This window comes from Ischnura elegans, chromosome 7 (assembly GCF_921293095.1).
Source record: "Ischnura elegans chromosome 7, ioIscEleg1.1, whole genome shotgun sequence".
Classification (NCBI taxonomy): domain Eukaryota; kingdom Metazoa; phylum Arthropoda; class Insecta; order Odonata; family Coenagrionidae; genus Ischnura; species Ischnura elegans.
This window is the reverse complement of record NC_060252.1, coordinates 101,159,175-101,182,265: the sequence shown is the minus strand read 5'-3', so window position 1 is coordinate 101,182,265 and position 23,091 is coordinate 101,159,175. Positions and strand designations below refer to the sequence as shown.

The 23,091-nt window shown below is 39.7% G+C and overlaps 1 protein-coding gene across 8 annotated transcripts in view; it reads right to left on the bottom strand.

The window, feature by feature from the left end:
• The window catches only part of LOC124162285, a 568,759-nt gene that overhangs the window by 490,611 nt on the left and 55,057 nt on the right, over positions 1-23,091 (bottom strand). For all 8 annotated transcript variants that reach the window (XM_046538768.1, XM_046538767.1, XM_046538763.1 and 5 more), the window contains exon 2: positions 7,686-7,829. In XM_046538768.1, the coding sequence (XP_046394724.1) occupies positions 7,686-7,829 (144 nt within the window). The remainder of the gene's footprint in view (positions 1-7,685; positions 7,830-23,091) is intronic.

The window sequence follows — 23,091 nt, the reverse complement described above, 5'->3', positions numbered from 1 at the left end:
TTATAGCTGGAATTTTAAACATACAAGTAAGAAAACAGTTTATCAGAACTTTATTTTGAGGATGGTTCTCTACGGATGTGAGGCATGGACAATGACAGCCGCGAAGAAATCAAGGATTGAGGCCTTCGAAATGTGGTGCTACAGAAGAATGATGGGGATCAAATGGATCGACCGAGTAAGGAATGAGGAAGTCCTAACGGGAGTAGGAAAGAAGGGAAACTTTGATAAGAAGACGGAAGTTTACTCCGGGAATAACCTTATAGACCATATCTTGAGACATGATGAACTGATGAAGACAATCGTCGAGGCATCAAAAGATGGCAGTAACGGAAATAAAGATATCGTACAAAATACATGGAACAAATAAACGAGTATGTGTAAGAGAAAAAATGCGTTAGTGTGAAAATATTAGCTGATCGGAGAATAGAGTGGACAGCTGCGTCAAACCAATCTTAGGATTTCTGAATAGAGATTATTATGTATATATTTAAACCTTGGGGACTCTAAAGGGACTCCTCTCCCCCGCCTCTTTTGCTGCGTCGCTACTTACTCCTCTCCCTTTCTAACGATACGCGGCCTCTCTTTTTACCCTAATCCCCCCTTTTTTCACTCTTCTCAACCCCCCTCCCGTTTTTCTATCGTTCTTTCCTACGTGTCGCTATTTTACAGTTATGACTAGAGTCCTCCTTCCAAATTGAGTTCCCCACATCCCGTAGGTGTATCTTTTCCCACTGTCTCTACTCTGTACGCCTGTTCCCACCCCCTTCTTCAAAGATGTCAAATCCTCCCAACCCCCCTTTCTCAAGGGTATAAAGGAGATTTTCAAATGTTTTGCAGTGTCTTGTACCTGATGATGGCTCAGTGAGCCGAAACGCGTTGTACGCATTAAAAAATCTGGTGGAAAAGTGCAACGATCTTTATTTTTTAAAATATGTCTAACTTGAATTGAAGCCTGAATCTGTTGAACTTATATATTTAAACATTCTATCCTGATAGAATATTTAAGAATTTTCTGGTAGAATGAAAGGGAAATGGTCCTACCGGTAAAGAAAAAAAAATTAAGCTAGATCTGAGGGACAGTCACGCAAGGTTCGCAAAATTCTCCACGTAAACCTATCTAAACCGGTAGAACACCTTTAATTATTACATAAAGTTACAGGAAAAAGTGGACCGCAAAATCAGACGTCTTCGTCTAAATATATCTGCGGACACGTCGTGTAAATGAACTTGTTTTCCTTTCCTTAAGCCTGAATCACACGATCATTTTCTTTCGTCGCGAAAAGTGATCACTAGAGCGATCGCTTTTCGCGACGGGAAAAGTGATCGCGATAGTGATCATTTTTCTGAATCACACGGTCCCTCCCACCGTCGGCTTTCGCATCACTTTCAATATCACAGCTCGTTGTCATGGGACCCGCATAACGAAAATATACAGCGTGTTTGTTTATCCATGGCGTTCCCACGATTGTCAAACGTTGCGCTGCAATCGCTCCATACGGGCATGCGTTCCGATTGGCTGATATGGGGTTTTAGGGACGGTTTTAGCGACGGAAAAAGCTCGAGTGGAAAGGTATGTCAATACAGTGACACTTAAATTATATAATAAATATAATTATCGATAAATCTCGATAGCTCTAAGCTCGTTAAACAACCAAAGTCAACCAAAATATTCTTACCTGAAAATTTTGAAACTACATCATTTTACCCTTGCCATTCATACGGCTAGCTATATTTTCCAATCATTTACCATTTTTTAAATCAACATTTTGACTCATATTTCGATTTTATTTACGAGAGTGTATAACATTCTCCCAGTTGTCTCCAAAGAAAGTGCAAATAGTGGGAGGAAAGAAACAGGTGTAATCAAAATTTTCCATTAAGGTGATTGAACTCGTCACATTGACATCCTCGCACTAGAAGAGTGAGAAAAGCAAGCGATTTGAAATCGAATCACGGACAAGAGGCAGTTCACGAACGTCAGGGGACAACCTCCGTTCTTTTGTTTTGCCTCTGATTCTTCTATCTCGACAAGTCGTGATGAGCCCGAGAAAAAACATCACCGTCTATTCAAATCGAAAACTTTCTTAGACCGCAATGAATCATGCTTCCTTTACATAAAAATGGTACAATAATAATTTATCCGAAAAAAACTCCGACGTCATTCACCAACAAAGTAGAGACACGTCTAACTATTTTGAATCATAAAAAAATTATAAATTGGGTCTAATGGTAAACGCTAAGATAAGTTCTAGCCCTATTAATTGACGTATATTTTGGGCTGTGTACATATGTTGTCTTCGCTTCATTCGCAGACTCATTATTACGTCAAAATACGTCGTCAATCCTTGAAATTACAGAAAACGCACAAAACCTGTTGTGAATTACTTCATTTTGACGTAGCTAAGAGTCTCCACATCAAGTGAAGATAGCAACTTTGGCATTTTAGGAAACGGCCGAAGACAACTCAATCATAATGCAGCAACAAAATAACCCAATTTTGAAACAAAATGGAGGTATATTTCACATTAAAATATGGGTCCCTAAGTACAGAATGACTGACTCTCTTTCATTTTAGTCTTCCTCAAGCGTGTATCCTCCTCCTACTGCAAATGTCAGTTTGGTGAGGGAAAGACGGAATCTAGTATTTTCAAGTATGAAGAGCTTCCTTTTCATTCGACATTTCGGACGATCGTTGACTGACTAGCTTAATAACTGAATATTGAACAATGGACATTCAAACCCTCGTGACGAGTTCCCTACACGGATAACCATCATTAAAAATAACACATTTTAAATCCAATAGAAGTATCAATTTGAAGGCCAAGATCTTTTGTTTTTTTATTTAACATTTTTCATTCTGTACTTTGCACTTCATATAATTTTTAGCTGTATTGTTCCATCTGACCACATGGTCGACTAATAATGATTTGCTCCATGAAATTAACAACAATAAGCTAAAAATATATCTCTTTCTCACAACAACAAGAGGTCATTGCCATTAAGATTACACAGTATCATCGGGATTGGCGTTATCATGCAAAACATTTCCGTCTAAATAATTTTTTTATATTCCTGACCCTTTTCTCTATTAAAATGGATCACATGGTGCAGGGAAGATCTCTGCACCTAATGTGTCGACATTCTTCATTCCCACATTAAACGTTGAGGGAAGGTCTAGGAGCAAGCCGAGGGAGAACAGGATGCTTTGTAATACATTTTGAATGAAATTTGTCTCCACCAAAAAGACTTTGATGCCTTATAAAATCAGGAGCAAACATATTTCAATACCAGCAGCGCATTCCGGAGCATGAGAGAAATTCTCTATGAATTTATACCTTCGTAGTAAAACGGAACGCCTAACGTTCTTCGTGAGGTTATTTATTCTCCCCTCCATGGTAGGTACGTTTACGGGTAAAATCTCGTAGGCAGTAAACAAGAGGCGAGAATAATTTTAATACGCAAAGCATACGTGCTCGCATGAAAACAACAAAATTTGTAAAGATTTTGACCTTCAATAGAGCTCATTCCAGATTTCGCAGTCCGAGCTGACCTGATGACACGCTTTGCATAATTCTTTAGAACCCAGAAGATTTAATTTCGAATTGAAACGTTCACATATCTCAGGCAACGCGAGGCATCCTCAAACTTTCGAAAAAATTCAAAGATATGCAGAGATGACGGAGAATGGACGAACGACTGGGAACTTCAATCGAGTTACTGAACGGAGCTATTCAAGCGAAACACAATGAGCGCTAAACACTGGCAGAGCGTGACATGGGGGGTCACGATATACAGGTCATACTCTAAACACGTCACAAAAAAGAGAAACGTTGCAAAACTCCGAAGCAAAAGTACGTGCGTAGGTACGTATGGAGGAATACCAAAGGCAGATATGTCTATTGACAACAGTTGTTCACAAATACGTGCAACGGATGCAAGCAAAATTATATTCATCGGAGGATTAGAATTTGACACCGCGATGGAAAATGGTTTTAGCTTATCCTTGTGAAAAATATGCGGGTAAAATTTGAGGCATTTAATGTCATTCAATTCAGGGAAGCACGAGGCAGTTATTTTTAGTGTAACCAACCTATTAACCTTTTGCGGTCCAACGCCGAGGGTGACTCGACAGGCCTTGTACTAGCATCAGACCCAACGACAAGTTCAGCTTGACATCTCAAGGCACTGCGATTATACAAAGGCTCAAGGGATTATACATTATTTAAAGGGATATCACACATTGAAAATTTTCCAAGAAAAAACTCTTTGATAGTACATGGATACTATTAAAACCCAGTGGTTTTTTACTTTAAACGATTTTGTAAGAACATTTATAGGGCAACAAACAAACATGTCAATATTTTCCTAAAAGTTATTTTGAAAAAAAATAATATGATTAAAAAAATTGGACCGAAAAAGGTTATGGTAAGATTACTCTGAAATGATACCAAAATGTAATGGTGATGATGATGCTGGTGAAGATGCAGGCAAAATGTGATTCATTTAATTTCATTGAGTTTAGTGAAGTATAAGGCAGTGATTTTTAAATTTAACCAACCGATTTAGTTACGATTACTCTGAAAATGATACACTCATTTATTCATAACTCCTGATGGTCCCAATTCACTTTTATTACTCTTTCCTCCATGATAATATCTACTTCCAAATATTTTCCCATTTATACTAAAAACGAGCCTCCTAAGAGGCCTCTATCGTTACTCGACTCGCAAGAAAATTGCTCGCAATGATACTGGCCCCCATTACCAAAATAATTTATTGAAATACAATCTACACATAATCACATTTAATACCGATTAGAAGAGCAAATCAAACTAGGCACAGAGTGATCAAAAGATACAAGCCGCACTTTTTTAGTCCTAAATTCTAAATGTATTGACCAAATTTATGATAGAAAATTTTTAAAAAATTTTCAGGGAATTTAACCAAAGCTAATAATTTATCGTATCTAAAGGAGAAGTTGATCTTATTAACTGGCAAGCAATATCATCATCTGTAGTGTAGAAGGAATGGATTGCAGTACTTCAAGTATACCTTTACAGTATTATATCATTTGTTTCATCCCTCAAGCACGCCACGAATTAAGCTAAAGATATGACCCTGAGTTTCATAGCCACATCTCCTTTTCTGCAGGGAAAGAGATTTTCTAGCAAACTTAAAAGGGCATTATATAATACCAAATTTACCTTGAGGTCACATATAGCGAGGGTCATAAGCATTGTGCTAATGATACAATCCCAAATTTCAGTCACTGAAATACTACTTCTCGAACAGGGATAGCTCTCCGAAAAATAATCAATTTTAATTTCTCCTGGTGAATAATAATGAGGAATTCTTCTCGGATTTTCAACCAGGTTAATTAATAAAGGCGTATTAATCAATGAATGTCCAATTTCATACTCAAGTTTCAATTCAAAATTCAATTTCAGGCTAAAATTGGACATTCATTGAAAATGGGAGACAACTCGTCTTCCGAAACGTCGGCCTATACGACTGAATTAACCTGGTTGACAACCCGAGAAAAATTCCTCTCCGAAAAAGTTAAGAATTCCCTTCTTTGTGCTGGAATATTCACTTGCCTCAGTAATCGTCTAAGCAATTCGACGCAATTGAACAGATCAATGAAGTTAAAGGGAGAAAGAGCACTCGACGATGAAAACGACGCCTGGTCTTTGGTAGTTTTGCATGCATTTAAATACTTGTTACCTTTATTAAATAGGAGGAAAGAATATCTGCCATGGAAAACAGCCGAATATTTTCCGTGGTGATGACTTTTTCTTTCAATTGTGCACATCTTTTCCAACGGAAAGGCAAAAAGTTTCCTTTCGTCGACTACAGGTGAATCATAATGTCGTAATTTATTCATATCCAAAAATTTTCCAATCTAAATCGAAATTAAATGATAAAATGACATAATTACAACTCGAGAAAATATTTCCAAAAGTGTGTGAAATATTTTCGCTACTCTATACAGTAATTATTCTAACGAGAGTCATATCTCACATTAGCCGCAAATATAAATATGTATAACTATTAGATAATGCTATTTTTCATAACAATAGAGTGCATGGCGTGTATTTTGTTTCAACATGGATTTTCACAAGGTAAAAGCCGAATCGATTGAATGCATAGCGTAATGAATGAAGGTAAAACTCACTTCTGCCAAAAAAAAACGTTAAGTAGCTAACGTCCTGCGACGAAGTAAGGGTAGACGTAGATTATTCTAAATAAAATACCGTACGAAATTTCAGTAATGCGGATCGAAAGAACTGAATACAAATCAAGATCACAATCATATTATCAATAAAACACACTTTGTTACTTCCAAATTATATTTTTTTTAATTTCGACCGGTTTCAGCTGTTACACCATTATCAAGTACATTCCACACCATTATCAGTTTATATGATGATAAAATGGATCCCTTCCACCACGTACAAGCTCCAAATTTCGATTTAATTTAAGATCACAGTCATTCGTTTTCTCTTCACGGAAAAGTACGCAAACATTGATTTCTGGAAACGATTGCGGCCGCTACCTTAAGATAGTAAAGAACTCCCGTGACGATTTTTATTCTATCTTCTTACAGCAACCTAATACAGGTCTATCGTTAAAGAATGGTGCGGTTGTTAATATGGAATGGTAACAGAATTTCTTGAAGTTTATGTTTTTTATTTTTCGAATTTGTCATCTCAAACCTTTTTTTCACATTACTAATTTTTCAATATGTGCGCCCTTAATATCTCGACAAATATCCAAACGATAGTCCACTTCTGTCTAAACATTAGTTCACATTTCTTCATAAATATTTGTCATTGCTTCATTAATTTTGCCCATGTGGTTCAGGTCGCAAATTTTTCCATCAATAAACAACGCTGCTAATTACTAACTAACGCAACTAATTGATTAACCCCCACAAGAAAAATCGCCAGGTGTGCGATCCCCTTCCGTCCTATAAAATACTCAAACCGCACCATTCTTTTATGGTAACCCTTTATTGAATCAGTTTTACGGCTAGCGACGAAAGAACCAGGATATTCATGTCATGGAATTTTTCTCAATTAACAACTTAGTTATAAGCTGTAAACTTAGCATGCTCAGGCAAGCATGTATGTGATATCCTCTAATCGATATTATTTGCGGACCATGTCGCGGAACAGAAATAAATATATCGCAAAAAAATATACCGGAAATGAACCGAAATTTATAATTCATTTCCTTAATGAAGAAGCAGGAGCAATTTCCACAATTTTAAATTTCATTGGTACTACCGGTTTCGCTTACAGCATCATCAGGTACCTGATGTTACCAATAAAATTTAAAATAGTGGAAATTGCTCCTTCTTCTTCATTATGATCCGTTTCCACTCCATCTCGCCTGAAACCTCAGATTATATTCATTTCCTTCTTGACAACAAGAAGGAGTTGTGAGGAAGATCAAGGGTTAATTAACATTTTCTTATTAAACATCCATATATATATATATATTGTGAGCTTCACGGTGCTGGAGGGGAGTAATTACTTCCTTCTCCCATGCTGACACTAGCAAAGACTCATGGGAAGGAGAGCGGTCGACGCGGGGAGACCGCGACAGCGTGAAAATCCTAAAAGGCAAAGAAGAAGAAGAAGGAGAAGCGGGGAAAAAACAAAAGGTTGTCTCTCCGTTACCGTTCGTTGGCCCCTCCATCCGCTTGGATGATATCCGTCGCATCCGAGTTGGAGGACGCCGCGCCCCTCGCGACTCCGCCCCGGGCAGCCACGCCGCCGTCTCCGTCCGCATCCTTGCGCGCCACCGCTGCATGTCCGCCGGCACTGCCGAGGAGAGAGATAAAGTTAATCATGCACCCATCACACGCTAATCCTCACCTGCACCCGGGCGTGGCAAATTCGCCAAAAAGGAATTAACTCGCTGGATAAAATCCGAAGATTCAGGATGAAGTGGATTTAAATACACCAACGGATGAAGTTCACCGTGAAAAAATATTTGACTTAGCCGGGATTCGAATCCGGATATCTGATTGAAACGTAGGTGGTAATAAATTGTATAATTGTGGGAAATTGCAAATAGTTATTCCAAGATGGAAAAAATCCACTCCAGAGCACTGCAGGAACAAGTGACTTTGTACGCAGTCACGCGCACGGGTGCAAGGTTAAATACACCAACGGATGAAAATTCGTCATGAAAAAATATTTGACTTAGCCTAGATTCGAACCCGGATATCCCAATTGCCGGTCAGGTGTGTTCGCCAGATACGCCACCAAGCCATTTTCTCAGAGAAAACTTCGGGATGGGATTTACCGAACAAGATGTTGACGTCACAAGTCCACACTGTGGCTCATGTGGCGAAAAATGGCTTGGTGGTGTAATTAGTGTGATTACAACATGTCGTAAGGATACATGTGAGTACTAGGATGCAACTTGTAATGACATGTCGTAAGGATACTTACGACATGTCCTAAGCATCCTAGTACTCACAAGTTATGTCCACCGCTCTTGTTGCTCATCGCGAATATTTTTAACGAAATGTAAGCAGGATGGACGGGGTTGCAGCAGGAAGGAATTTGAATGAGGAAGAAGTAGAAGAAAATGGAAGGGCAGGAGATGGAGAGAGGAATGCCTCGCATCTGGGATTTTGCCAAATATCGAAACCGTTGTTCTCGCCTTGGTGGACGTAAAAGGAAGCGTCTCGATCGAATAAACACGAGAAGTCGTCGGGACGGAGCACGATTCAGCCGAATAAGACGGTGGGAGGGAAGGGGGGAGGCGAGGGGAGGCGGAAAAAGGGGCGACTCCAAGGGGGGCCGATTCGCCCCAACACCAGCGCCACCAACCCCTCCGCCGGGGGGCGCTGAATCCCACGGATCACGGTCTCTTCACTCATCTCCACTCCTTCCTTCCGACCCGAGGTTATAATAATAATAATAATAAAAAGAAAAATTTTCAACACAGAGTACAAAGACGAGAGTGCTTGGTGATACCCGTATCTCGCCTAAAACCAGCAAAAATGCTGTGAAAATTTTTAAAAAAATAATAATAATAGATTACTCCAAACACATTTCAAAATAACTAAACATCCGATGGATTCAGTCAACTTTTGGCGGAGAGATTTCGTGGAACAACACGTTGAATGAAAGACGAAGATATCGTATTGCCCACTAATTTTATTATAATAGCTTACAGCATGTGTTTCGATTGCAACACAATCATCATCAGGTACTAACAAAATCCCATGCCAGATAGATACATATATATATATATATATATATATTCAAATGCAGTGGGGGGAAAGATCTGAAGGAATAATGTGGTGGAGAGAAAAATGAACAATTGGGGAAGTTAAAGGGGAGTGATTGGATTGGTGCAGGATGGAAATCTTTCGGACTATTGCCATTGAAAATTATCGAAAAATTTTAGTAATATATACGAAAGAATTTCTGCAAATAAAATGGCGGTCATTACTTCAAAAGCTTAAAGAAAGTCCTAAAAAAGCTAACTACACATTTATCTCTAATGGACTGACTGACTTTATCAAACAGAAGGCTGTAATTAATTAAAAATAGTCATATGACATGATAAACGAGTTGATGATGAAGATTCTTCGGTGCTTCTTACGTGTTGGTCCATATTTTCCGATGCCAGTTTCGCCGGCGCTCAACCATCTTATTCGCTTAACTATTCACTCCAAACTTTCAGAGAAAGCTTGCTGGAATGCAAGCAAAACTTCTGCCCAACGAAATAAGCCAATAGCGGAGAAACTCGGGAGATTCTATATCCTCAGAACTATTCCTTGGAAAAGCGCATTGCGCAGGCGCCAAGATGTTTGCATCACGCTCATTTGCCTACCATTGGATGTAGCGAGCTTTTCGTTTGTGTTTTGTTTTTTTTTTGTCTACTGTTAATGGTGACCATGGAGAGCAGATTATTGCAGACGCTCATGTGCCTTTTGTAGAGTTAAATCGTACATTTAATTTGCATTTTCAAAACATTTCTAATTTACTATAAAGTTGATTTTTTTCTTAGTTTTTACCTGCTTCTGTTGCGCGAAAAAACATTGCAACAATTTGAAATGGCTTCCGTACAGCAATAAATGAGAGAAATGAACAGAATAGCTTAAAACTCATTGCAAGTTTTTAATGGAGGCGATAACCAATAATCAGAGTCCGAGCAGGATACAAAAGTGGAGTTTTGCAGTATAGGTACATGACAGATTTCTAACTATTATTCAAAATAATAAAAAATATGCCTAATTTCTTTCATTAAAAATTAAGTACTCCTATTCAGATTGCAATCGTCAGAACTCAATACTGATAGATTTTCAGCACTTTTGAGAATGACTGAGTTGGATTCAGCATCTTGCAATAGCGAATTATTCTAAGCGTGCTTAATGTTGGTAGTAGGTTTGGGGTTACGTGTGCGTCGTCAGCTAAGGTCATTAGCACCACGCACAATCAAATTGTGACATAAGCATATACTATAATTTCAGTTTAGTGCGGCACTGTTGAGAATATTGCTGTAAAAGTTAAGCCACTCAAATCGAATTTATAAGACCAGTTTTCTTAATGAATTCTATGACACGGCTTAGGCGGTCAGGGTCATCGCCCAGAATACATTCTAGGTTGCCCCTGACGCCTATCCTGTCACGCGTAAGCTGGTACTCATCACACTCCGTCAAGAGGTGTCTCACAGTCAGAGGGCAGCCACAATAGCCACATCGAGGTGGGATCTTCTCTTCGGTGAAGAGATAGGAATGTGTCAGGGCGCAATGACCGATTCTCAGTCTTGCAATGATGACCTCCTCCCTACGATTCCTCCCAACAGAAGAGGGCCACATTGACGTAACCGGTTTGATCATTCTAAGTTAGTTTGCGAAGCAAGGTTTTCGGGTCGACCTCCGCGTCGTTTCATCTTCATGACGGCAGTTTCGCCGGCTTTGCAGCTGGCGTCTTCAGGTTCTAAGTGATGCCAGCCAGAAGACGCCAGCTGCAACGCCGGCGAAACTGTCGTCATGAAGATGAAACAACGCGGAGGTCAACCCGAATACCTTGCTACGCATGCTGCACCACCCCGCGAAAGTCTCCATCAATATTCTAAGTTAGTTGTTCGCTACGTTCGTCCATATCTCACTCCACTGCCGTGGGGTGAGTCTTAATGTTAAAAACACTTTGTGGGACAAGCAATCGAAGAGTAATTCACCATGAGCGTTCAGAGTAAGCATGGCGCTTTCCGCGGTGGCCAAAAAAAGCCGTTCCACGACAGGGATGTATGTATTCGCGAGATTTAAAGGGGGTGAAAGAGCGGTCCGAACGCGCACTGGGAAATGGTGCAGCGGCGCAGTGCAGTTCGATACTTCAATTTTTAACGTGTGGGCGCGATGCCAGGAATTCCGCGGCAATCCGAAGCGACCTCCCACGGTGGGGCTTGAAGTCAAATAAAACAAGGATACTGGAACACAACACAAGTAAAGGAATAGGAGAGGACGACGAGAGAGCTTCCTGCCGGGAAAAACAGGAAGGATGCGACGCAAGCGGGCTGCTCCTCTAGCAACCGTCCCCAACTTTGAAATAAGTGGAAGAGCGTATTGTCCCGTTTGTCTTGTACAGAGAAGGACAATCCGTTGAACAATTTGGAGAGCCGTAAGACTAATGCAGTTGCATGCCGCATAGCTGAAGGTCACGCGCAGGTCAAAAGATTCGCCATACTAGCTGCAACAAATATCACGAATGTAAGTGTCGAGATGGGTGGAGATACCTCCGATGAGGAGTTTAGGAGTAGGAATTGCATTTTTGCGAACGTTGGAATTATTAAAATCAGTTGTGATCCATTATTAGTAGGATCTACTAAAAAAATTACAAGAAAAAAGTGTTTTTATATAGTAAAATTTGGGCGTGGCTATCTACGTATCAACGTCTCTAATTCAATTTGTAATACATATATTATAAGTATTTTAACATACATTTCGAAAATTCTGGTTAAAAGTATTACGTATTTGCGTTGAGTTGACGTGGAATGACCGTTATCTATGCTGGCACGAGTGTTTAATTACACGTGGTTTCCAATGAATTGTTGCGACTTTATTCCATGGTAGAAATAAATAAGCTATATGAATTATTTTAGCATTAATAGAGTTACATATTGTCAGATTTCAAAAGTTTTTCCTGCATTATTTTTACTATTATAAAAGTATTCTACCGATTAAGCTAGGTTTACATGGGGCATTCTGAAGTATTCTGGCAGCCTCCCCTCCCTTAACGGACTTGTCTCTAAAATAAAATAAGACGAATTCCCTTTCATTCTATCTAAAAATCCTATTCTCTTCCTTCTCCTCCATCGTTCACCTATCATTCTACCCTCTAACACCCTTTTCAACATCCCCTCCTCGCTTAGTACTCGCTCCATCCATACCTTCTGTCTCCTCCGTATCTTATCTAAAAGCTGCCTCTCTACGCCAACCATATCCAGCACTTCGTCATTCCTTTTCCTCTCCGTCCATTTCACCCTCTTCATTCATCTCCATACCAACATCTCGAATTCCTCCAATCTTCTCTCGTCTTCTTTCCTCAGTGTCCACGTTTCCGCACCGTATAGAGCTACACTCCAGATCAAACTCTTCACTAACCTTTTCTTTTAACTCTTACATAGCGAACCTCTCAGAAACTCCTTCCTGTTCATGAACGCCTCCTTTGCTAATGCAATTCGCTTCTTGATTTCCTTACTACTGTATCCGTTTTCCTCTAATGTGCTACCTAAATAGTTGAATTGTTCTTCCTGCTCAAGCTTCTTCCCACCTACTTCTATCTTGAGTCTCACATTCCTCGCTCGCGATGCTTTACAAAACCGCATTACCTTGGTCTTCGGGTGATTAATGCTACCATCGTGAGTGGTCTTAACCTTTAACCGGTGACGTGCGGTCTGAGAGACCACTGAGTTTCTATAATTATGAATATTTTCAAAATTGCCATTTCAAAATACCTATAATCGTCGTGAGCGTCATAATTTAGTATATTAAGGACATAGCACTCTTAAAATTTAACTTTCTTATTATTTATTTCTGAAAACTTGCTACTGAATTTGAGTGTAGTGGTCTGTGAGACCTCACGTCACTAAATTGGAAATCCAATAAACGACGTAATGCTGATGGAAATGATTCAAAAAGTTATTAAAACAACTCCTAGTGATTTTTCAAGAATAATAATAATATTGAACAATTTATAGGTAAGCATTTCTAGTTGCATAACGTGGATAATTAAGTAATTAATTAAAAAAGTACCATAATTAAAATAATAACTTAAGTGTTTTTGAAATCAGTTTTTTGATCCTGTTTCAAATGACAATTTTTACTGAAAAAGTTGGTTCGTATTTGGAATGCAGAATATTAAATATAAGTTTTATAATAGTTGAGAGGCCAAAGAAACAGTAAACTAAGCTATAAAAATGACTTTGCAACGTTTTACGAATTTTTGTTTTATTGCGGTCTCCCAGACCGGACGTCACTGGTAGTGTATCAAATATTTCACGTCACTGGTTAAGGGTTAAAAAAGTAGTAACACTTTAAATAATCATGTCAAACGTAATTATAATAACTGTAATACATTTTTATAATCAGGGCAGGATTTTGTGCTCACGTCACTTGTGTGAATGTTCTCAATCGCAGGGAAGGAACGAAAGCGAATCTAGCAATGAAGAGAGAGCAAGAGTCGATTAAAGGGAAATTCAGTAATGAATCTGTGAGTGAGGAAGGGGGCGCCCTCGGGCCAATAGCGGCGAACGGGTTGAGATAGAAACTCGGAATGCCGGAGGAAAGCGAGAGAGAGGGAGGAGGGGAATCTGGTTGGTAGGAGGCTCTGAGTCCATCCGAAGCATATGAACAAAAAAAATAGCAGATATTATAGGAGCGTCCGGTCAAGAAACCGAGAAAAGAATGAATGATCGGGAAAAATCCAAATGATCGACTCACATGATTCGGGTCTTTTAAAAATGATTGAATGAACCACGAATACTCTAGAAAGGGGTCTCCAAAATACGGCCCCCGGAGGGCTTTCATCCGGCCCGCGCACTCGTTTCAAGTAGCGTGCGATTCTCGCTCGTTTAGCTATGTGAGACGCCTCTAGGAGCATTGCAGCGCTCTCATGCACGTCAAAGTCGCCTTCAACTGTTCGTAAATAAGAAATACGCCACCGGATTCTTCAGTGAACGTAGGTATCGAAGATTCAGTCATCGGTAAATTTGCTATCCGGCCCGCGGGGCGATTCGGAACTTGGAATGCGGCCCTTGTGGCCTAGTAAATTGGAGACCCCTGCTTTAGAAGATGATACTCGAGTCGCCCTCCAGACAGTGGAGGATTTAGAGAGGGGAGTCACAGGGTTCATACTCCCCCTCCCCCGCCAAATTTTATTTGAAAATATTTTTTTTTCATTTAAAAAAATTTAATTTTAAAATAGCATTTGGGTGTAAAGGGAGTGTAAATGCAAATTTACGACTACAAGTCCCAAAAATTTCTACAGCATTAAACTGTAATATTTCATGATTATTTTAAACTTCAAGTCAGCTAATCATTACTTCTTCATTAAATGTCTTCTTAAATGTCTACAATTGTTCAATTTCAGGTTTTTTGTAAGAATAAAAATGAAATTTTAAGCTCCAATATGCGTAAAAAATGGGAATTTCAAAAACTTATACACGGCAGAGCGCCTCCCTCTTCCGGTGGGGTATTCCGTAGTTTCATTGGGACATATGGTATAATCAGGGGTGTTAAGCGAAATTTACATTCCTGATGATGTGATTTCTGGAGTCCATAACTTTTCAATGTCTGAAAACGTATTCCCTGCATTTCATACTAAAAACATATTAGAAAAAAGTAGATCATAATGCACTTATCGCCGTGCTGCAGGCATTTTCGAAAATCGATTAAAATGCGATCGAAATGGCACAATAAAACAACCTTTTACGTGAAGGAATGAGGTCTCCTTCATGTATTCTCCGGCAAATGAACAATGATACAACGCGGAGTGATTCGAGCCAATAATACCTGGTCATTCAACCTAGAGGGTGGTTTGGAAAGGTGGAGATAGTGAGCACCCTAAATTAGACCATTGCCGTATGAGCTATATTTTGGTATGATAGCTAACTCAGTTCTATGTGCCATCTCAAACTCCGAGGATTTATATTCTTACATTGTGAAAAGTTACGTATTAAAGTTGTATATTTGTAGTCACGAGCGTACTGCGCCCGCCCACAGAGGGATAGGCGCGTTTCTAATTTTAAAATGTAGAAAAAAAGACATGGTCTTATGTACAAATTTAATTGGAATGTTCATGTACAAATTGAGGTCAGAGGATCTCTTAAAACACAACATTGGAAGTAATTACACTATCCTCTGTTAAACGCACTTGATGACTCATACTTACGTATCAACAGGAGACTTGAAGGTTGAATCAGCCGCATTTTGATAAACGTTATTTAAAGAATGCGAGATATTGTTGCAAGTGAGCAATGTATCAGTTTGTGCGCCGTTAACGTCAGGAATATTTACCGGTTTTTATTTTTTTTTTGTTTTTTTTTATTATTTAAAAACGAATTTTAGGAAACAATAGCAATATATAGGAAGCAAGATATGCCGTCGCATGTTTTCTGATAAATTCTGTGCAGTTTGGTACCTCATTTGTAGAGTTTGGTTGCATACAAGTTGAGAAAAAGGTATCTATACAGTAGAAATAATATAGAAGATAAAGCATTTGACCCGAATAGCCATGATAAGTCCATTATGCCACTTAGGTAGAATGGCAAGAGGTAAGCGAAAAGTAGTAACCGAAATTTCATCACATTTAAAAAAACTTGGAACTTAAGGGGTAAACGTCAGCAATCATTTCTATAACAATAATACCATTAGATCGAAACATATATTTTCCACCAATTACCACACTCAAAGGTCAATTTTAAATTCATTTAAATATTTATGCCGTCGAGAGAGCATTCATAGGTATTTGAAGAAATTGAATTAAGGACTCGAAGCAAACATAGCAGACAAAATTGTACTAATATAAAGACTACGCAACCTTACCGCTCTAACAGTCTTTCTTGATGACTTATTTCTCGCCAAAAATTCTCGGAGCTACACTCGTCGTCGCGCGATTTGGCTTCGGAAGTTTATGACGCGCTAGACTCTTCATTTCATCGCAAGGGGTTGACTGCGATCGAAATTCGAACGCTCGGAACTTGAAAAACTTGGAGGCTGAGCGCACCCAATGACTCATTCACTTGAATTGTATCAGCGGATCGACCGAAATGAACGATTCGGGTCATCATCACCTGAGAGAAGTTGCGTGCGGAGATGTCCGTATCTTTGGGGAGGAACGATCCCACTCTTAGAACTGGAGCTAGTATAGACTCCGCCACCGGAGGCGGGCGATGTGGTTTGGGGTGATTGGGGTTCCGCACGCCCAAGGTCAATGAGATGCGGTCACGTGGGCGCGTTAAGTCACATCTTGGGTGAGGGGAGGGGAGGCGGAAGTGCGGAGGAGAGATAGAGGGGGGTAAGGGGGGGGGGGGGGTAAATTGGGCGGCGGGAGAGTTTCCATCAAACGAGCGGATCTCCGACCATGTAGGAGGATGGGATTCGAGGCGAGTTTACGATCGGGGCAAGAGATGGAGGCGATTGGGAATGTCACCCTCAACATAGTAACCGGAATAAACAACACTTCTCTCACGCCGCGATACGAAATCCGCTCGCAACCCTATCTTCTTTTTTATAATAATATGTTTTAATTGCTCCTTTTAGGTGGTAGACTGACAACTACACTAAACCTATTACGTAAACTCAAAAGCAGTTTATTTTCCGACGAAATCAGCCTTATCTCGAACGCCAACATACTGCGGTAGATTAGATAATAAAAATAAAAGAGATAGAATGTAGAGCATATAGATTCACAACGTCATTTTTTCCATGATGGATAAGAGACCATAATGGAAGACAAAGGTATAAAAGAGAACACAGAAGAAGAATAGCTTGAATAATCGAAATAAGTGTCAAGGTATGTTCATTTCCCAGACTGATACAAAGGTGGTAATGTTTCTATGACTACCCCGCCATTGATTTAGCAATGTTGATGATACAATGCAGTTTTTCCCTTTTCAAGTGCCAAAAACTACACGAAAACTGATATGTAGCACTCATGGTATCAACCGATATGGTATAGATAAAAAGCATTGTATCATTCATGCCAAAGCATTGATTGCCGCAATGTATTTAAAACAATAAACAGCACGAAATAAAATATTTTTAGACATGCGAAAACATTACTGGGGAAGGTTACCATTTTTTACATTTGGACACGAATGAGAGGAATTGCCACAAAAACTATAAGGACTCACTCAAATAAATAATTATTGCCAGCCGGAAAAGTGCAGCTAATGAAAGTGTGAATGAAATCCGATACATCATTGTCAAATTTAAACTTGCTCGGTCTCATATCCTTCATAACTCAATACATCTCTTCCACTATCGCAGTCCCTCTTGCGTTCGCCTTTAATAACTAGTTCATAGGTACTCTGCATAGCTTGCTAGTATGCATGGATACCATCCATCGCGTCAATTCTTTTCCTCGAGCCCCCACTCTGCATAATATCGCCACCACCTCAGCAGTAGGTATGCGGGAGAAAATCTTTTCCGCATCATTATTCCAGCTGCACAATGTGAATGTCTCGAGGGATACAAAGGGAACCAGCAAGGCCCAAATGCAGGATTCCATGGAATCACGCATGGGATATGGAAATAACAGTGCAGGAAAACCGTGACCTCACGTCCTTAAATTCATGCAAATGAGGCCTTGGAGCGCTCAACAGAGATATGAGGCAGTTGTGGAGTCGTGACAATCTCACGGGAAATTAAAACGTCAGTTGCATTAGGATGTGCGAATGAATTTATTGACTCGGTGTCCACGACAACGAATCTGCTCTGGAGCGGTGGCGAATCACGACAAAAGAGAATGTGCGTGAGATATGGGGCTGGGGAGGCGTGCTCGTAGAAGAAGATGAAACTGATGCTGCAGACAAACCATTCTCAACAAGGATTGAACACTTCAGCAAACAATGCCAGGGGTACTGTTTCGTAATTTCGCCAGCCTCGGTGGCGGCGGGGTGAAGTCCTTGCCTGCCAAACAGGAGGTGGCGGGTTCGAGTCCCGCCTGGGTGAGTTATCGCTATCCAGGGCATGGTTGTTTGTGCGCGTTAAACTGTAAACATGTTAATAACCCCGATGTAAATCCCACCGATGAAATGGCCGTATAGAGCTGTTTTCGGTGGTATGGAAATAAAGCATAGAGTTCCTCATTTACGCAATATGTCCTCTGATGCTGTATTCTCTTCTCTTTCCTTGTCTAATCTGCAGAATCTCAGACTTAAAACGGACTTCAACTCTCTACACAACATCTTGAACTCGACTTTTGACTGCCCTGAACTCCTCTCTCAGTTGAATTTTAGAATACCGACTCGTTCCACCCGCTCGCCCTCCCTACTCCACCTCCCTATTCCCAGAATCTCCCTGACCAAGCGCTTACCTTTATATCGCCTCTCCTCCCTTCTAAATTCGCTCCCTCATTCCATACATCCTTTTTACCTGTCACGCAAAAAAATTCACCGCACAAGCTGTGTCCCATATGTCTGCCAATTGAATGTTATACTTTCCCCACTTGTTAATTCTTTGTTTGTTTTTATGGTGTTATTGTATTGTGTCTAATTCCTGCCATTGTTAAAAATTTCACTATAAATTGGCGTCACGGCTGTATGTGAAAATCACTTAAAATAAATATAAATAAATAAATGAAAATAAATAAGGACTTCATTCTGCAAGGAGCAATGACTAAAGCGCGTTTAATTTACAGGGAATACTTCAGATTAATTAAAAATCACCCTCATAAGACAACAATCGAAACATTGATTTGATGCAGCTCTCCATTTCGCTCTGTATTTTTTTAGCTTTTTCATAGTGGTGCATTATTCTCTTTTTACATCCTTTACAACCTGTCCCATGTAACTCGTTCGGGGCCGTCCCTTGCCCTTCTTCACTTCCACCTGTCCTTCCAGGATCGTTTTTCATCAGGCCATCATGCCTCATAATGTGGACAAGTAAGTTGTCCCGCCTTCCGCTTAAGGTTTTTGGAAGACTTATTTTTTCCCCCACTTTCTTGGCATTTCTTCATTACCTACACGGTTGATCCAATTTATTTTCGTCATTCTTCGTTAGCACCACATTTCGAATGCTTCCACTCTTGACTTCTCTGCTCTTGTCAACGTCCAAGCCTCGATCCCATAGATAAACATGCTGCACACGAAGCATCTAGGGAATTGTCTCCTTACTTCAATACTTGTATTTTCAGCTGTAAAAAGATTCCTCTCTTCGTAGAAATCCATTCTGCTATTTCCTTCTTGCTTCGTCTTTCTTTGGTAATTCGGCTTCCCAGATAACAAAACTATTACACCCCTTCAAATTTTTGTTTTCAGTTCAATGAATAAGTGAATAAAAATAAATTTCATCCCATCCCTGTACGTTGTAACCAGCCTAAACCTCTAGACAGCGGCCACCCCCATAACCAGCAGCATTTTCCTCCTTAAGTGACCAGACCCGACTTTTATTTCGACAAAATATTAAGGCACATCGTTTGGGCACCGTTCTCCCTTTCCTCCCGGAACTCTACGTTCTTATGAGCGTGGAGAGAGAGGAAACCTTTAACTCATTAACATTAACTGCCGTGGGAAAAAGTCCCCTGGATATGGAATCGAACCAAGGGCCTTTGGCTATTTAATAAGGGACAAGGTAATCGAGTCATTTTCAGGGAAATTTATTCACGGTAAAGTGCTCTTATTACTATCCATTCTTGAAAACCTTAAATCTCTTACCTTCATTGAGAGGTCACCTTCTTCAGAGGCGACTTTTCTTTTACCCTTGGTCGCCGCGGATCACTGAATATTAGGCTCTGTTGCCTTGTCTACACTAGTACCTTAAGTGACCACTTAAGTTGGCTCTCTATTTAAGGTGGTAGTGTAGGTGTCACCAGCTTCCTTTAAGTACACCTCCACTTAAGTCACTGAAAACCCATACTTAAATTGCGTAAGCAACTGTTTCCGCACGGTTGACGCTCTTCAAGTGTTGTAAATGGCACATAATAATACCCATCCCACCCCTAAATCATCCCGTTGATTATGTTGTGCTGTATTCCATGATGTGGTTATTGAGCGTTCTATTTCGTTAGTTAACTTTCTAGTGTTGGGGTTGTTAAATCGACGCATTTATTTTTTGGAGTTTCTCATCGTATTGTGGGTTTTATTTCCGTGAAAACTAATTGCTATGGCTGTTTCTCACGGTGACACCCGTTTTATAAAACTCAGAACCGTTAAAAGGAATTTTAAGACTGAGACGACGGCAGAGGATCCGGTGAAACATTTAAGCTTCCATGGTGTCATAATCGAAAATAACGTGTACGAATGCTCTTAGTAAAATCTCATACACTGCTATTGAAACCATTGCATTGGGCTTCAATTTTTGGGGATGCCCAGGGGGATAAGATATGGCGATTTAATTAGACGTGGGAGGAATTAAAGGTTAAAATTTAACATCAATGGTTTTAATAAATGAGTGGAATTTGACTAATTGTAAGTTTTTTCGTTTGCGTTATTAATATGTCATTCCAATGATTCCACGAAGTCAAGCTTACTTAGTAATTCTAAATTCCTCTGGCTCCTTCACCTCTCGCCAAATAGCGTTTGCTCTGGGACTGAAATCGGTCTCTCCTTTTAACCTTCTAAATACAAAATGGTTAATTCACGGAGTTTGGAAGTTTATTTCAAATAACCGTGGCTTTGGATCACAGAATCACTAATTGCTCTCCTAGATCTTCATCTGTCAACATGACTGTTTCCCGATATAGACAATCACGGCGCTGAAGGCGACTTAAAGCTCAAGTGTAATTACTGCACCACACTTAAGATTAGACTTAAGTGAAGTCACTTCAGTTAAGTCTGTAGTGTAGACAAGTCATTTGCCAAAGCATCCTACCCAGGCTTTATGCATAAACTTGCTAAAATACTCCTAAATATTAAACTAATTACTACAACCTCTATGTGACTTAAGTGCTCGATATATACAATCTCACAAAAAACATAAAATCCTTTAATGGCTGCGGCAAACAATTAAAAATTAAGGAATGTCGATCGGAACACATATATCTCAATGAAATAATGTTGCTCTCTACGTGTCTTACGCGATATACGCTCACCAGGACGTAAATCTTAGAGATTTTGGAATATTGCCAGCAGGCATACAAAGAAATCTCTAGGGAGAAGCAGTAAATACCAAATGCCCAGAAAGCCAAATGTATGTGAATGGAGCAGGATAGATTATTGCAAACAGCCTCTTGACATTTATACATCTCCGGAAGGAATGAGTTGTGAAGGAGATACTTTCTTAAAATATGGTCAAGAGTCAGTTCCAACATAGAAGAATATATTTTTCCGGGACATTAACCTTTTTATCTTCATAGCATAATGGTGTCATTAATTAAGCATGTATGTATGTAATAATTGGAACAAGTGCGGGTAGCCATGAGTATGCTAAAACCGATTGATTTAAGTAACCGTAACTTCACAAAATTCCATGCAAAACCCAATATTCCCAATTACGTTTCACTGAAACTCAGTGAAAGGCAGGTATGATCGACGATTTTTGTACGAATGGTGAAAATTCTTTCCCTTTCTGGTACAATCGAAGGGATTGCGCATTATAAGTTTCGCTATGGCGAGATTAACTGCAGGCTAAAACGTAAAACAATAATTAAGCTCACATAACTGCTTCCAGTTATTCTTTGAGCCACTTCACAAATAACCTTTAAGGTTGATATGATAAAAAAGCACAACAGGTTCATCATTCAAAAAAATATGGTCTCCTGAATCCGCATTTATGCCCTCATCAAGAAAAGCTAAAGGGGCTGCTTGAATTGTGCGCGACTTGAATTTATAACCAAAAATTTCCGAATTAAGATTTCTCGGCACCACAAAATACAACCATAAGATGTGTATCACTTCATATTTGAGCCTTTAATGATGAAGACGGCAGGAGAGCATGAAAGTGAGAGTGCCTAATATACGCACGCGAAGTGAAATGACGGATCACTCCATGACGCTGCACATTTCAGGGATCTTGCCAGGTTGTCAGCTGACCAAAGATTAAGAACACTTCAACAAAGTCTTAAGACAATTTTTATTGCACACAGACAGTTTATACACCCAAGTAGCGGAATAAGGCGGGGAGTGCAAATATTCTCGAAGCAGAGATAAAGTCGACTGTCTTAAAGTGGGGCTTCTTAAGGGTTACGGCTTACCGTGGGTTTATTCTCAGGATGTCGAATCTAACCAGCAATAACTAACTATGAACTCTGATGACGCTAACTACCCCAGCAACAACTAACAATGAATCTCCGATGATAATGAACTCCCCTTGTCCTTCTGTACACTTCTCTTTTATTCTACATCGGCCCAAGCTGGAAGGGGAGGGTTTCCGTTAGGCGTCCACCCCTCTTAAGATTAGAACCGAAAGTAGAAAGATGAAATGGCACATCATTACATTATCTAACTTTTAAACTTCCATGCAGACCCACCCGAACGCATTCGCTCCAGCATATGCCCATTTCCAGATTGTCGCTAACCAAACGTTCCATCCTCTCCCGCCTCTCTTCCCTCATTAATTCCCTTCCAGATCACATTTACCCGTTCTTCTTTCCAAACCACTCCTTTACAAACCGCGCTCTTTCCTACCTTAATAGAAACTCTTAAGGTCACAAAGTTTACTTTCAATGTATTGTTATTTTTTTAAATTTATTATGTTTGATTTTGTTTGTACTTTTTAAGTTTGTTATACTCTGCCACTATAAAATGGCAAACTATGCTGTATGTGGACAATTTGATAAATAAATAAATACGGAAAGTATGGCACGAACCGTCTGGGTAGGAAGACAAAAGAAATGACTTCGCTGTAGCTGAACTCCTTGACCATAAAAACCTATATAGAAGACTGCTTCCTCTGCAGTG